The following is a 16693-nucleotide window of genomic DNA, read 5'->3' as shown; positions in this document are numbered from 1 at the left end:
AAGAGGGAAATTTGGATGGCCTCATATCTTCATCATTGGCTCTGCAACTTTCTAGGAAAAAGTAGTAGCTTTTTGAAATTATGTAATGTCCTCTACCAATGACAATGTATGGATATTATTACATTTCCTTGTATGAAAATGTGGTATTGTCTGGCAGCTCTGAGGGTCATGTAACACACAATGGTAAACAAAGAAGCATTCTGTGCATTCTTAGATCTTTACGTTTTTATTTTAAAACATAAAATTTCATATTAATTAATACCTACTTTTAAACAGAATGATGCATTAATTAAATGCCTTGTCATAACTGTTATAAGCTCTGTTAGAAAAATAAACATCTCACAACAAACTACAGTGTCAGCTCTTTAATAAATACATAAAACAGAAGTTAGTAGTCAATCAGAATTACATGAACAGGTTCATAGTATATTTTCTGAAATTACCCCCCAATTTTCTGTGTCACTTAAGGCAGTTTAACTATGTATAGTTCAAAGCCAGAAATAATAAGAAACTTGTTTATTGAGAATTCATTTCTTTCATAAAAGTTATTTTATATTCAAATATTTTAATTTAAAAATACACTCTATATTAATTTTTTACAAAGGCTCAACTTGTTAAATGAGACAAAGAAGGTTATATTCCTGATAATTTAAAAATATTTCTAAATTATTTTTTCAAATGTTTAATAAAAACCCTTAATGAAGTAGCTGGTAAATGTAAAATAGTTTTAAGGTTATGTTAAATACACACAAAATGAATTTCTATATTATGTGCAAATTTATATTTTCTTATAATTTAGAATTAAAATATTTCATATTCAATATTCTTAATAAAATTTATGTACCATGAATTTTGTCATTGTGGGGAGTTCTTATCAAAATCACATTTATCTGTGGTAAGGTGTAAAGTCAGTAAATGTTCTTTACAAAAATCACACATTTTTCCATCCTTGATAACTGTAGTTTTTTTTTTTTTTAAATATTATTGGATTAAATACTTTTAACTGAAATAGGTCACAGGAGTTGGAAATCTGATTAATAGAGTTAGCTTACAATGATAGATTTTATGCAGGAAAGTATGCCAGGTAGATAAAAAAAAAAAAGTAGTGTTATTACCCTCAGGTATTTCATTAACAGCTGCCCAGATAGCTGAACAATTGTTTCATATAACTCAAATAAGTTAAATATGCAGTTTTATGACAATCATTACATGGCATTGAAAGTAAATTTATTAAAGCCAAAATAAAAATCAAACAAAAGGGCAGAAATGAGAAAGACGAACAAAAAACAGAGAGGACTTGAAGGGAAAGTTTTTTCCTACAGTACTAATTGGTTGTATTATATTTTTCTTCTGTCATTGACATAAGACATACAAGATGCTACAAAATCTAATTATGATGGTTTCATATATTTTTCCAGTTAATTCTGTTTAAAAGTGAGATGATCATACGAAAGTATGTTTTAGAAAGGAATAAAAAGATTAAAAATTTGTTTGCAAAATTGGGAGAAACCCACTCATTCTTGTCAGTTAAGTTAGGTTTGCTGAAATCATAGCCACTAGCGTAAAGTGTACAGAGGAAGATGAAAGAGCTTTTATAACCTAAAGGTCTGCAAGATCTGAGCTCATAATCAGACAGGCTCCTTGTTGAGTTGTGTGTAATTTAGTTGTACTGAAAATTGACTTCACACATTATCATAAATAGGTTCTCAAATATTTATAAGAAAAGGAATGTCCCTATTCTCATGAACATTTAAAGATGAATTAGTGTAATATTTATTCAAGTACAACTTCAAACACTGCATCTAAGATGCCAATGATTGCAAGATACACCATAATTTTAGAGATGTGAAATTGAAAAGTAGATGTCTTAGAATCAATGAAATATGAGTATGTACAATCAGTTACCCATAATAAATTTGCGACAGAGTAACTATAAAAGAAAAAGGAAATTATCTAAAAGAATGCTTGTTCTATTTTTTCTGAAAATATCTCTCAGTTTGCATTGCATTAAATGGAATTCTTAAGGTCAATATAAATAAGAATAGTTGTAAATTAAATATTGAATATATAAAACAGATTACAATATGCATATGATTGAATTCCCAAGTAGCTATATTTCACTCAATACTTTTATTTAAGATACAGATCTTAAATCCTTTAGATCTGAAAGAAGCTCAAATGGTTGTGAAAATTATAAATTCTTAGTTTTTAATGGGTGTGTCTTGGTTCAGTTGCATGATGAATTTTGAAATCATTAAGAGATGTTTGGAAATGAAGAACTTCATTAAACCATTATATTGAGTTATTTTTCACAATTAGCCTTATTGGGCTTAGAGTTTTAGGGCAATCTCTTAGGAAAAGTGAGTATGAAAACTAGGAGTAAGGAAAAGAAGGACAAGTCATTAAGTACAATTTACTATACCATGTACCAGAGGAATATAATTCTATGGAGAAATATTTTCATAGTTCATCATAATCATATTTCAGTGTCTCATGGATGCCTGTTGTCATACATAAGAATATCTTTAATGGGATTAAATATATATTTAAAAATTTTATGTTACCTATTATAAAGTGTTGTACTTGATGCATCCACTAATTATAATTTCGGGTTGAAAAATTTGCCTCCAAAGAAATCTATTCTGTTAACCTTAGATTTTTTTTTTTATCCTTATAAACCAAAGCTATATTGAACATTCAGTACATAATCAGATTTTTAGTAAGTTTTTGAGGCTTGCAGAGAATGTCTATGACTTCATACATATTAATGTTTAATAAAAAGATATGAAATGTTTATAAATCCACATACGCTGTGGTGTAAAGATGTCCCCAGAGAAATAAAATGCATACATTTATATTGTAGTGTATATATGGCACATTTCTAAATCATTACATACTTTACGGCACAAAAATGCTATCGTACCAAAAGTGTTGTTCAAGTTCTTTGTTAACTATTTAAAATTTCATTACTTATTTAATATCATGAATCTCAGGAGGCTCCTATGGTCATATTAGTTGAAAATAGGCTCTATTTACATAAATTATTTAATCTAAGAATAAGAATACCCTGTTTTCCCTTACCTGTTAATTCTTACTAGTCAAATATTAATTCTCTTCTTATAAGCCATTTTACAGGAAAATATCCATTATTCAAGTAAAATATAAGCTCTAGACTCTTTAAGAATTAGGTCTTTAAGTAAAAAAAGAAAGCACAAGATATCACAAGCATAACTACAATCATCAGTAAGCATTGAACTGCTTATCAGGAAGTTTGTCTTTTCCTAGAACAGCCTTGGTCCATTATATTAGTGCAAACTAGTGAAAGTATAAAAATATAAACCCTTGATTTTTAAGGGTTTCATTTTATTATGCTCCTTTGGATAATTCATTCCACATGGAGATTAGTTTACGAATATTATAATGTTCATTTTTTAAATTGTCAGTATTTTAATGAATGGATGATTTCCACTTTTTCCTTTTGGAGAGCTATTAGGTATCCATAATTTTCTTTTTAAAATGGGTACTGTGTGTGACAGGCAGCCCACAAAATATGATTTTTACATTATCCCTGGTGTTCAAAGTTATCTTACACAAGTGAGTCACAGTACTGAATTATGTCAGTGTCCCCAATCTCATTAGTTCAACTAAGCATCATAATTGCTTGGCTATAGGGGACAATTATTGGAGCTGCTGTGCTTGTTTGCTCCAGAACAACTTATTTTATGCTTTTAAATCCTCTTTGGGGTAAAATATGGGGTGGGGTTAAAATGCAAATATCTGGCATTTCTTCAAGTGCTGGAAGACAGCAAATTTGGGAAGTTAATTATAAAACATTTTAAACAAATTCCTTTGTTTTCATAGGCAAAGCTCTGTACTACACAAAGGACTATTGGACTTCTAGCCAATAAAATCAGACTGAATATGTCTGTAGGGATATGGTAATTGTGAAGAAGTTTCCATTGTGGAAGATAGACGCTCATGGCCTCTGATTCAAGCTCTCAGGCTGAGCACTTCACAACTCACAGGCTTGTGGTGTGAACAGATTTCCCTGTAGTTAGGCCATGCTGCATTCTCTTAGAAGCTATCAGGTAAGACTGGAAGCCAGTCATGGAATTCAGTTTGAGTTACTCTTTTTTTGCTTTATTTTGAAACTTTCTCATGCCCATATACTCAAGACTTCAATGAATCACATTTAAAAATACTTCCAATCAAAGATTTTAAAGATTCAAGAGGTAGCATGATATTGTACAATGTTGTACAATGAACACTAGCCTGGCAATAAAAAGATAGAAGTTCTCTTCAAATGCTGCCACTTAATCATTTGGGTGTTTTTTAAGATACCATTTAAATTTTCTGAGCCTTGGTTCCCTGACTAACTAAAAGGCTGAATTAGCTTATTTCTAAGATATGTCTATCCTCCTCCAATTGTATATGTTTAAAATTCTGGTGAGTATGGTTGAGGTGATTCAGGGAAAGCATTTCTTAGGCTGCACTGAAGAGTGAAAATAGTATCGCTTAATATAGCTTTTAATTTGAAAAATGCTAGTATCTACTTGGAGTATATATCTGAGAGAACTCACTAAAAAATGTGGCACTTTGCTTGAGGCAGAGTTTCGAAACACCTTGTGATCTTCAACCTGATGATTAGACAAGTGAAATGGTGAAGCATCCAGTTTTTCAGGTAAGATCAGTAAGACTCCACATCTGCGCACAATGAAGCTGTTCAGGTTTTGATGTTACTTTACAGTGTCCCTTATTAAACATTCAGCTTTTAAAATCAGTATTCTAATAAAGTGACATTGTATTACTAGGGTTTTATGGCAGTAGTAACTTAGCACTTATTTAATCCAGTCATCTGTGACATATATAAACTTATCCTGTAAGAAAGAAAAAAATATAAAGGCTAAGAGAGAATGTTGGAATTAGTATCTGTAAGAAGCAGAAAACATAAACACATGCATAACACTACACAGTTTCAGAAGCAATATCCCTTAAAATTAAGGTTTTATCTACTAACCTCTTGAATAAGTGAAACACTAACCATTTATTCATCTAGATGTTTTTATCTATTCACTGCCAGTTGTTGAAGTGTTTGGCAACAGCAGTATAACTGCCTTTTATTTTTTCATCCACATGTGTGGTGTGGGGATTACTGTACCCTTGTAGTGACACAGCATTGTCTCTGGGAAGCGTAGGAATGGCAGGTACCTGTAAAGTGTAATCAGTGCTCTTCAGATGATCTACATTCTATGCTGATCTAAATAAGTTATATATTACAGTAAAGTGCTACAATGACACTAGTCTCAAACAGTAGTAAGACACATTTTTCTCTGAAAAATTCAGCAGCAAAGTGAGTCACATGATGATAAGGATGCTTGTCAGTCTTCATTCAAGTGGACAACCAGCAACCAGCATGATCTAGAACAGTTTGTCTCCTCCTGTGACTTCTAAAATTAAAATTTTTAGGAGCAATTATTAAAAATCCAGTTTCCCATAAAATACTTTTTATCTTTTTAGAAGTTGCACCTGAAAGTTTCATGAGCATTTAACTTGCTGATATCCATTTTTATTTCTTCAGGTTTCTCACGTCGGTAGGTTACTGCTCTTGTGCAAACGCTTTGCAGAATCAACTTGTCCTTGATGGAGAAAAAATATTATTAATTAACAGTCTAAATATTGGAAGTAGACAATGACATACTGATTGTAATTGCTTTTTTAAAATTCACTGACCTTTTTTGAGGCTGACACCCTGTAATCCGCCGAGGACTTAATTTTATTACTATTCCATTGTAGTATCACCTGTCTAATGATAAGGACTTTAAGCAACCCAATCAAGAATGTAACTATGAAGATGATGAAAAATATTCTTAAATAGCTTGGGCTAGAGAAACATTCTGTAATAAAGCAAATAAATAAATGGATTAAAAACTGGAATGAGTAAATCAAAGGATTCTAACAAGCAAACAAGGTTCTCCATCTCAATTAATAGAACCAGAGATATTTGCAAATCTACATTTTCAAGACAGAAGAATGTCATTACTATTGATTCAAAAAGTAAACTCTGTCACTTTATTACACATTTATTACTAAAATATTTCCAAAAGAAAACTTTTGGATAATAGCCACAATTATTCAAAAATATTATTTCTTTGCAGCTTGATTCTTTAATTGTACTAACTGGAATGTGTCCAAATTCCTTAAACAAATACAATTTTATCTGTGGCAGAGAGGGGCAGTTTTTGTGGTGTGCATTGTTGATCACTAAGTGGAAAACAGGATTCAGAAATTATTTAACAACTCTATGTTTTAGCACATGTTTCTCTTGTTATGCTTGGTCTTCATTCGTTGCACATCAGTAATGGAAAATAAAGTAAACAACTGCAGAAGCTAAAATCAGTACCACTTTAAAAGATGAGTAAATATTTCCTTTGAAACTGTAGTGTAAATTTCCATTATTATTACATGTAGCCTCTTGGGACAATATGCAAATCTCTTTCCTCAATTTTTATTAATTTAGTTTTTATTTGTCTTTTAACCAAATCTGTCATTTTTTGCTTCTAAAAACTCCACTGTGTATTTTTTTTTTCAAGAACAAATCATTACTAGCTGGAAAAGGAAATGCTGCATTAAAAGGAGGAGCATACTAGGTTTTCTGTTTTAGCACTAGACCTTTGGCAAACTCTAGTTGGAAACTCTACAGGCTCTGTGGATGCCAGAAGTATTACCCTAATCTAAGAGGAACATTGCACAATATGCCAGTATTCCACAGAATTCACCAGCTGCCCCAGATTCACAAAATTGCCTCCTGGCTTAAAGAGGCATGTGTTTTCTGCCCATTCTCCAGACTTTGGGGACTTTACCTAAATGTCTGAAGGTCTCCCTGAGACAGTCTTTTGGGAGGGGACCTGCCAAAGTTTAGAAGATTACATGGGTAATTTGTGTCTGAATTCCCAGGGAGGACCAAGTATGCTTAGTATGCTTCTGAATAACCCAAAATGCAGAAATGAGGCAAGGGCTCCTCTCGAAGTGGGAAGGAACACTTAGGGCCCAGTTTTCCTTGGTCAGTGATAAGGTTCCTTGAAAGAAAGGCTAAAGGAAGTCCGAAGGACTACTAATTGAAATAGAAACACCAAATGCAAGTGCAAGTCTCCTGTTGTTTTTGGTCTCACACACAGAATCCAGGATGCTCTTTTTAAAGGTGGTGCCCTTAGAGTCTTCCACAATGACCTTCAGGTGAGTGGCAAGCATGCCTTTCATCCTGACAGACTGTCATTTCTCTTGGCTGACTTAGAACTAGTCAGTCAGCTAAAGCCGATCCTTAAAAGGGGACACGTGGTTTGATCCCACTTACTGGCTTCTTGCCTAGGAGGAGCTTAGCCAGAAGACCAGAACTTCACCCTTTAAGTGTGATTGAGTGGATAGATAATAGAGGTGGCTAACAAATGCTCTTTCCTGCTCTTTCTACCATAGTTGTGAAGGGGAGGGGAGCCCCCTAGCTTCCGATAAATTTTACAAATATTTCTAATGGGTTAGGATAGAGAACATTTTCAGGCTCAAATCTGCATGAATTTTAAATGTCATTTTGCATAGCCAAACATTTAGCCTCTGCCATGACTCCCATCTTAGTTTAGGTCAAGCAAGGGCTTTTCCTAAGGAACTTTAAGGGAATACTTTGTAACCACACTTAGGTCAGAGTAGGTTTGTTTACTTAACATAATAAATGACATGTTGACAGTAAGGGCTCTATTTATTAGAAAAGGCGCTTGGCTTTCTGGAGTGATTGCTGCAGCCCCAGCTGGCAGCACATGGGCTTTTTGCAAAGCCAAATTCGTTATGGGCTAAGATCAGTGTGTATGCAATGGAAGAAGGAAACAAAACTGGAGAAAGTTTATTCTTCTGTGCAGTGTGAGAGCTGGAATTATCTTTACAGGTCGGAGGAGAGACTAGAAGTAATAGTAGCAGTAGAAATGTTTTCAAAGAAGACATAATTTCAAGCTTAATTTCCAATTCATATATACTTTACCACCTTAACACCTGAGCAAAGTAGGGTACTGGCTTTTGGCTTCTAATGAATTTTTGTCTTAAAATGGTCTGAACACAGCTTTCACATGTTTTTCTCATTTGCTTTTTCTTTTAATTCACATCTTTCTTTCATGTTCACTGGTTCATTTAATCTCCTACAATTCCTTAAGGTTGGTATTATTATCTCCATTACAGATGAGGAAACTGAGACCCTGGGAAATTTTGTAAGAGGTCTGATATTTCTTATCCATTAATGTCAAGGGAAATGGATTAAGCCAACATCTTCAAATTAAAAGTTTCATGCCCTTACCATTTATGCTGCTTTTATAATCATTCACCCCTAAATTATATTTATATCAGAATGAAAAATACCAAAAAAGAATGGCCCTTTTTAAGTTACACATTTTTCAAAAGCAGATCATTGCTACTTAGAATTTTTGGCTTCACCTGAAACATAAAAGTAAATTTTGGTTTTATATGAGGAACTTTGTAACTGGAAGCAAGTTTGGGTTATGAAAGATAATTAGGTTCCATAGTTTATCCATAAGGGTGAAATGGATTCAACATAGGAAATTTCCATTCTTGGCTCACTGAGGCCTCTGTAGAAAATCTTCTTGGTGTACTTCCACAGGGGGGCACAGCACGAGAATTTAGCTGGATAACTGAGATGGAAGAAGTAACAATTCAGCCAAAACATGGCAAATATACTCAGCGGCTTTTTATAGAGTACCATCTCTGGAAGACTGAGAACACTGAAGCAGTTAGTCCTTTCTTTAGGATGACTGATTATAGGCTCTTTGGGGGAATGTGATTCTCTACAGATACTCTTCAGTGCTTTATTAAGCTTTGGTTTACCTGATGTTTGCTCCATATAATGCTGTTCCATAAGAGCACATGAGGTTTTGCAACGATCAAGTATAGCTTGAGACAGGTTGTGAGGGTGAAGGCATTGCACACAATTCCTGTAAGGAGGAACAGAAATGAAACATTTAAACTTTGTAATGGTTGTAGTCCATAGTATTTTCTGCAAGAAATAAAATATCAAAATAGAGCAGTCCTGCTTTAGGACAGGAGTCTTGTAAAACTGGGAAAGAAAGCCATGACATTTATTTATAATACTCATTGAATTTAATACCATAGCAAAATATAACCACTATAAATATTTTAATAATGTATAAAATAAAAATAATGAATTTTCTGTATTGAGAAGAAAATATCCAGGAAATGCACAGATACTTTTTTTGTTTTAAAGATTTTATTTATTTATTCATGAGAGACACAGAAAAAGAGAGAGGTAGAGACACATGCAGAGGGAGAAGTAGGCTCCTTGCAGGAAGCCGATGTGGGACTCGATCCCAGGACCCTGGGATCACACCCTGAGCCAAAGGCAGACACTCAACTGCTGAGCCACCCAGTCATCCCAACATAAGATACTTTCATCACAGATAAAACTTGCAAAAATATTTTAGAGAATAAATGTTATACTATTAGAAAGGTTTAGCCATGAACACAAAGTTCAAATTTCAATTGGTTTCACTAGAAGTAACTCCAACATTATGTTTAAGTAGTGCATTTCCAAGAGAGTTACATAAATTACTATGTATAATTTAAATTTTTTTACTTGAGCTACCAACCTGGGAAAGTGAATGTCTTAAAAAATTTGAATAAAACAAATTGGAAGGCACAGTGATGTTTAGAGTAGTGATCTTTGAACATGCTCTAATTGTTCCTGGGAAAAACAACAGTGGCACAAACAACGTCACCTTCATTTAACATATCACCTTTTACTTATCCATCACTTATTCCAGAGTTGCTTCATAAGTTTCAAAAACTTGAAAAAAGAAAAATCCAGTAATAATAGCTAACATTTATTCTAGGATTATTATGCACCAAGTGCAAAGTTTGGGGGTTTTGTTTGTTTGTTTGACCTAAATTATCTAACTTAATTCTATCACAGAATTATAGCAGATATTATTAATAATCGTCATTTCCAATATCAAGAAACTGAGGCACAGAGATTTCAACAGTGTACCCCAGATCGAAGAGCTGATTGATAGTAAGCTGGGGAGTAGGCAGCTTTTAATCCTCATGCTGTACACCTAAAGCCTTGATTAAACAAGGTTATACATCAGTTATATCTCAATAAAGCTGGGGAAAAATAACAATGAATACTGAGTATTACTCTTTAAAACAACAAACCCATTTCTAAAAAGCTAACGGAGTGAATGTCCAGATCAGTTCTGATGCTTTTACAGCTATCTAGTGACCAAAAGTTGGAATGTAAGTTTTCTAACTCCTAAACTCTCCATTCAGTTCTTTTTTAGCATGATGATAACAACTTACTTGGTTGAGAAGATCCAGCAACTTCTAAGATTAAGGAAGGCAAAATAGGATGAACATAGCTATAATGAAGGACTGCTTTATGTATATTTGGAGTTGGAGAACATACCAGTTTTCACTGCAGGCTGTGTGACACGTGGGGCAGTGTTCACAGAAGCGGCCAATGCTCCCAGGATCGGTGCACTCACACCTGCCACATACACATGTACCTCTTCCACTACACACTTGGCCCTTTTGATTGACACAGTGCTGGGCTGATGCTGACGGGCACTGGCACCGATCCCCTTCCCAGCCACTGAAGCACTGGCATCTGCCCGCTTCACACTCTCCATGCCCTGCAACAGACACTCCAGGACCTAAGTTATTGGGGCTGCTGACTTTGTGTAGTGTTTCCAAACATAAAATCCCCTCCCATATCCATGGAAACACACCAACAGTCAAGTGAATGGAAACAGCATCATTTTCTATTCGTCTTACAAGAACAGTGCTAGTGTTTAGGAGGGTCTATTTTCAAAGCTGTTCTGTTGTCAATAGTCTCTTGATGCTAATCTTTTGTGGGGACAGTTGTGACATCTGCCTTGATGCAGTGGCTGCTTGGACACTTGAAGGTCACTGTACGTTCAGTTTTATATTCAGTTTTAAATGAAAAACACACAAATATAAAAAAGCTACAAAGGCTGAAATAATGTTAATTGCCTGTTTTAAAATCTGAAGAACAAGAGTATTTGATTAATAGCTTCCATAATTTATTCTTTTGGTCTCTCATTATTGCTAAGGGCCTGGGATCATTTTGGTCTGTGAGGCAAACAAACCCTTCTAGTACTTCAGTTCTGCTAGTGCCATTTTGAAGATGAGATCTCTGGAGAAGTTGAACTAATCCTTTCACATCTTTAGGACATTATTTAGCAGGTTAGAAGGGCATGTCCTAAAATATGCTGTGAGCTGTTATTAGGTTGTAAATGAGAGAAAGCAAGGTGGATTGTGTATGCGTGTGTGTGCACGTGTGTGTGGGTGCATGCAAACATACACGTGTGTTGGGGTTGGGGTCATGCGTGCAGACAAATGAGTTGAGGAGAAACCCTGGTTACATGTACTTAAATGGATTTTAGACTGCAGGAAGCGTCCAAAATTTAATATGCTCATGTGAATTAGAAATCTTCTAAAGGGAATATATATTACAGGATTACATGGTATTTCTCAAGCTTATTTGGCCAGACTTTTCCTTCCTTCCTTCTTTTGCTTCCTGGCCTCATCTCTCCCTCGTTCCCTTCCTTATATTGAGAAGCACATCACATGGTAACTATTTCACAGAATCTACTGTTGGACCAACTCAACTGCTAATGTAAAACTAATGAGGTCCAGGCCAAATAAATGCCTGCCAGACCCTGTTCCCTATATGTAGGCTGCACGACTAATCCTAGCCAGCTGACCTGTGAACATGTGTTTTTATTCTCAAAGGAGACTAGTGAAGAAAATGTTTGTCAGCCTACAGTTTGCATTTATAATTTATACACAAATAATTCAAAGCAGATTTTCAACTGCCTGTGGGCCAGTAGTATAGTCAATATAAGGGCTAGTACATTGGTTTTCGATATTTAACTATAAATAGAGACTGGGCTTCTCAATGTATTTCAAGCTTCTTTGACAGATTAACAGTTGTGGGATATGAGAATTCCACCTGTAATCCATTCTACCAATGATGCTAGGTACAGCAGAATAAATATTTGGCATATAAAATATTCTGTGTATATAATAAAAAGGCAATTCTCCATTGCATGTGATACAGGGCAAATTTCTAGTTTACACAAGAAAATTTGTATAGAAATTTTGTATAGGTTTGTTTCTTTCCATATGGTTATGACAGGAAATATTTCAGTTAATCAATAATTTAATATTTTCTTACCAAAATGCAAACATTAAAAGGGTGCTTTGACAATAAGTGGATTTAGCACACTGTCACAGAAAAATTAAGTCATTAAAAAACAATATTTTCTATTAAATTTAAAATGTTGCACAGATTTTCTAACCTCTAGGTGGCAGCAACTAAATTAGCCAAAAAATACTTTTGATATTTTTGTTTTAAATTATTTCATTTTTAAATGTAGTCTGCATGTGGCCTCTGGTACTAATCTTCTAGATTACTTATGAAACCAGCATTTTCTTGGAGAATGCTATCCTTTGATAATTCTGTTGCTGGCATTGTTCCAAAAATAAATTGGAAAGGTTTAAATTATTACAAATTTATAATCCCATCTATATAATGCATTAAGAATTTTCCAATGAATGGAAACTATGTTTTCATGGCTCACTATCCTCTGAGCAAGCTGGAGGGAGTGACCACTTAGGAGAATGAATCAGATCTTTCTAGAAGAATACTCTGATTATAGAAAACCTGCCAGATATCATCAGTAATTTCTTTTTCTGGGTATATATCTTTACAAGATCAAGGCATACTTGAGAATAACACTTAAGTTTTAGTTTTCATTTTGAAGTATTTTCTGTGCAAAATAATTTAAAATATAAATAGCAGAATCATGTGTGATAAATCTGTTGCCATGCCCTAATTTCATAGTTTGAAATTCTGAATATTAAATGCAGATTCAGGGTTGGTAATTATAAAAATTTGATTTAAAGACACTTCAACATATGTGCTAGCTTAATAGTAACTAGTAAAAATTACATGTATATATTTATACTTACCAGCACACAGATTTCCATGGTGATATGGACAAGAGAAATCATCCTTTTCACAGTATTTTCCATACACTTTTCCAAACTTAACTTTGTGACATAAACATTTTCCACAAACACAAACTCCTCGTCCACTGCAAACAGGTTGATCCTTGTGTGATTTGCAAGTCTCAGAAGGAAATTGAGCCTCATCAAAATGACATTTATTCTCATTACACTGGAAACACTTGGCATCTAGAAAAATTTCATCTACACACTTTCGTTTAGATCCTCTCCCATCATCACACTGACAGCTGCAGTTTCTGTGTATGTGAATTTTAGTGGTTTCATTGAAACCAATAGGTTTGATTATTGCATAGCTCTTTCCTCCTGTGACATCACATTTTCTCATTGTAACTGTTACATTGAAAAGAACCTAAATGAAAAGGAGGGAAAGAAAATATATTTATATGTCCTGATTATTTTTATTGTCACATTATTTATATCTGTTAATGATAGTTTAAATCAATAACATACCATTTTATAGAAATTTATAATACCTGTAAATTATACATGCACTCTTTCATAGGTAGATGTAACATCCCTTTTTAATTTCATTTATTTCTTAATTAATGAACTAGAGAGTTAAAGGAAGCAATGACTGCTGCTTGTCTATATTGTACCATTAAATGAACATGGGTTCAAGCCTATTTGAAATGTCTACTCTACTTCCAATGATTAATTGATGTCCTCTGCTGATTTCTTAGCAAACTTGAGAGGGAATGACTATTTAAAAAATTAAGTCCTTAAAATGTAGAGTTACTGAATATTTGGCACAAGAGATAGATCAAATAAACTAAAGGACTACTGCTGTACTGGTTTAAAACCATGAGATAAGATGTTCAGATGAACAATTTTTTTAAAAAAAGATTTTATTTATCTATTTGAGAGGGAAGGGGGGCTGCACATGAGCAGAGCAGGGGGAGGGAGAAGCAGATTCCCCACTGAGCAGTGAGCCTGAAGCAGGCCCCGGGATTGTGACCTGAGCCGAAGACAGATGCTTAACCAACTGAGCCACAGAGGCGCCCCTTAGATGAACAATTTTTATTTTTGTTCCTATTTTCTGGAGGCCCAAGTGAAGTTTTAGGGTTCAATTTTAGTTTATACATGGTGTCAATGAAGGAAACCACGAGGCTTTCTCTGATGTTACTTAAGGAAAAAAGACTTAGAACTCTCTCAATACATATTTCTCAGTGGAGATGTGAGCCCACAACTAAAGATCTGGGTTGGCAGGAGTTTATTTCCCTTGTGAAATGACAGATCCTGCCAACTTTTTCCTTTTTCTCTATTTTTTCCTTTTTGTAGGACATGATTGGTTTAATGTGTCTCTGTATCTTTGTATTTGTTAGCCTACCTTACGATCTTCAGGTACTTTTGCAAATATGATTGTATGTTTTTTTCCATGTTAGAATGAGATTCATTAAAACTTAGAAATAATTTGTGGTAGCCTTTTTTGTTGGGATGGATATACATATGTATGTGTCTCCACTCTGACCAACAGGGCTAGCACAAATACACACATGCACGTGCACACACATGCACACACACACAAGATCTGAAAGATCTAAATTAGGCTTATATATTACATATATGCATCAGAAATTAGAATCCATTTCATAATAGTAAAATTAATGCAGTTGGTATTATGCTTGAAATGCTTTTTGTCCTTAAGAATGTTAAGGATTAACAGATGTGTAGGATAATGTGGTCATTGCCAAAATTAATAGAGCAAAACTTGGGGTTTATATAATTAAGAGGTCATATGACTCTTTCTGAAAGTCAAACTGTTTATACTACTTAGTTGAAAGTGAGGGGGGAAAAGGAATTATAGACAAAGGAAAAGGGAAAAAAAAGTAAGAAGTAAGGAAAACCATTCTGCCAAAACTGATTTTGAAAAAAAGAACTACTAAGAGGCTAACCCTTTCTCAGAAACTTTTGCTAGTACAAAGTTTATCTATACTTAATGAAAAATCAAATATAAATATTTTATAAACTGGTATATAATATCTTTGGAGCAAAATCCATGATTATGTAGAGACCTGCCGAATTAGATACTAGCAATAGTTGATTTCAAATAGCTTGTTGGAGCAACTATATACCTGCAGGTTCTAAACTTCCCAAGATGGAAAAATACGGCACAGAACTTTAAAGATGAAAAGAAGAGGGATTAGAAATCTTCTGTCTGAACTTTTCACTTAAAAGTGAGGCAATTGATGCCTCAAGACATAAATGGCTCACTGAAAATCACTGCATCTAATAAGAATTCTTCTGTGTGCTTACTTTCTTTTATGCCAATACTTGTGAGAATCCCTATCTCCCCTGGTCCTATCCTAACACTGCAATAATCTGGGCCCTTTGTTTTCCACATTTTATCCCTTTCTAGTTAAATGACACTTCTTTTTTTATTGTTCTTAATAAATTCTTTCACCTCTTCCTAGATTATTATGAGTGTATTGAGACAATAACACAGTGAAAGATTTTGGAGTTCTTAGCCTTTATCAATTGTTCCATCACTCCCATTCTTTTCTGTGCCTTATTACCTTCAATTTCAAATTTATTCTGATAATTTTCAGATTTGAAACCAAAAAGGTATTATCATCCTAAGTGCAGACACTACTTATTTGAAGAGATGTACTTTACTGACATATAGTGGCTGTCACCCCTAAATTTAAAGTTATTATTAAATAAGTATTTAATATAATATGTGTTTATTTAACTTGAGAGTTTGAGAAAATAGTGGAGTTAAAACAAGTAGGAATTTTGGAAAAAGACAATAAAAATCACTTTGAAGGGTGCAAATAAGATCGTTGGAGTCAGTAGTAAGTAAGGTTTTCCAGAATGGTTTGATTTTTCTGTGAGAAAACATGCCAGACAACTTAGTTTATTTTAAATGGGAAGAATGTACACCCACGTACTTCGTCATTGCTTGTCACATTTCCACATCCGTCTGTGCCTGGTTTTCGGGTCCCATCTGGACAGATGGCAGTAATATTAAAATAAACTCCTTTTACCTGGTTTTCCACCTGAACTTTCACTTCTGAAATGAGTTTCTGCAGAGACATCATTTTTTAATTGTATATTACAAAAGTTTCAGATGTAAGCAACTAAACAGTCAAGCTTATTAAGTCATTCTAGATTTAATTTTTAACTAAATCAAAGAGTCTATCTCTATAAAAGGATAAATATAGTATTTCCACATAATGATCCAATTATATTTGAGATACATAAGAAATACTGAATGATTATACCATCTTCATTTAAATTGTTCTATTTTTTCGCATAATTCCATGACTGCATTTTGATGACTTAAAGATATTTCTCGCTCAGGTTGTGTTACAAAAATAGTCATTTTAAATCCAACAGTATTTATATTTTGTTATAAAATTTAAAACATTGAGAACACCTATACTGTCAAAGGGTAAATCTTAACTGCTTAAAATCTGGAAACACATTTCTGACATTTATAGCTATTAAATAAACATTTCCATTTCAAACACTTTAGGCTATCATGAAAATACCTTATTGATATGGAATTGAAAGGTAAATTTTGGGGAGGGCATTTCTATACCATAAGTATAAGAATTACCTGCCTGCTATGGTC

General features: G+C 33.8%; 1 protein-coding gene across 10 annotated transcripts in view; it reads right to left on the bottom strand.

Moving 5' to 3' along the window:
* Positions 1-210: 210 nt before the first annotated feature.
* Positions 211-16693, bottom strand: part of ITGB8 (integrin subunit beta 8) — a 79492-nt gene continuing 63009 nt past the window's right edge. For 9 of the 10 annotated variants that reach the window (XM_041727403.1, XM_041727405.1, XM_041727400.1 and 6 more), the window contains 7 exons: positions 16008-16142; positions 13063-13468; positions 10472-10697; positions 8878-8984; positions 5731-5894; positions 5527-5636; positions 211-5447 (listed from right to left, as the gene is read on the bottom strand). In XM_041727403.1, the coding sequence (XP_041583337.1) occupies positions 5390-5447; positions 5527-5636; positions 5731-5894; positions 8878-8984; positions 10472-10697; positions 13063-13468; positions 16008-16142 (1206 nt within the window). In that variant the 3' untranslated portion in view covers positions 211-5389. Of the gene's footprint in view, positions 5637-5730; positions 5895-8877; positions 8985-10471; positions 10698-13062; positions 13469-16007; positions 16143-16693 lie in introns of all 10 variants that reach the window. The other variant, XM_041727402.1, reaches the window with a different exon arrangement.

Source organism: Vulpes lagopus, chromosome 13 (assembly GCF_018345385.1).
Source record: "Vulpes lagopus strain Blue_001 chromosome 13, ASM1834538v1, whole genome shotgun sequence".
In the NCBI taxonomy this organism is placed as follows: Eukaryota; Metazoa; Chordata; class Mammalia; order Carnivora; family Canidae; genus Vulpes; species Vulpes lagopus.
Note: the sequence above shows the minus strand (reverse complement) of the source record. Positions and strands in the feature narration are given on the sequence as shown.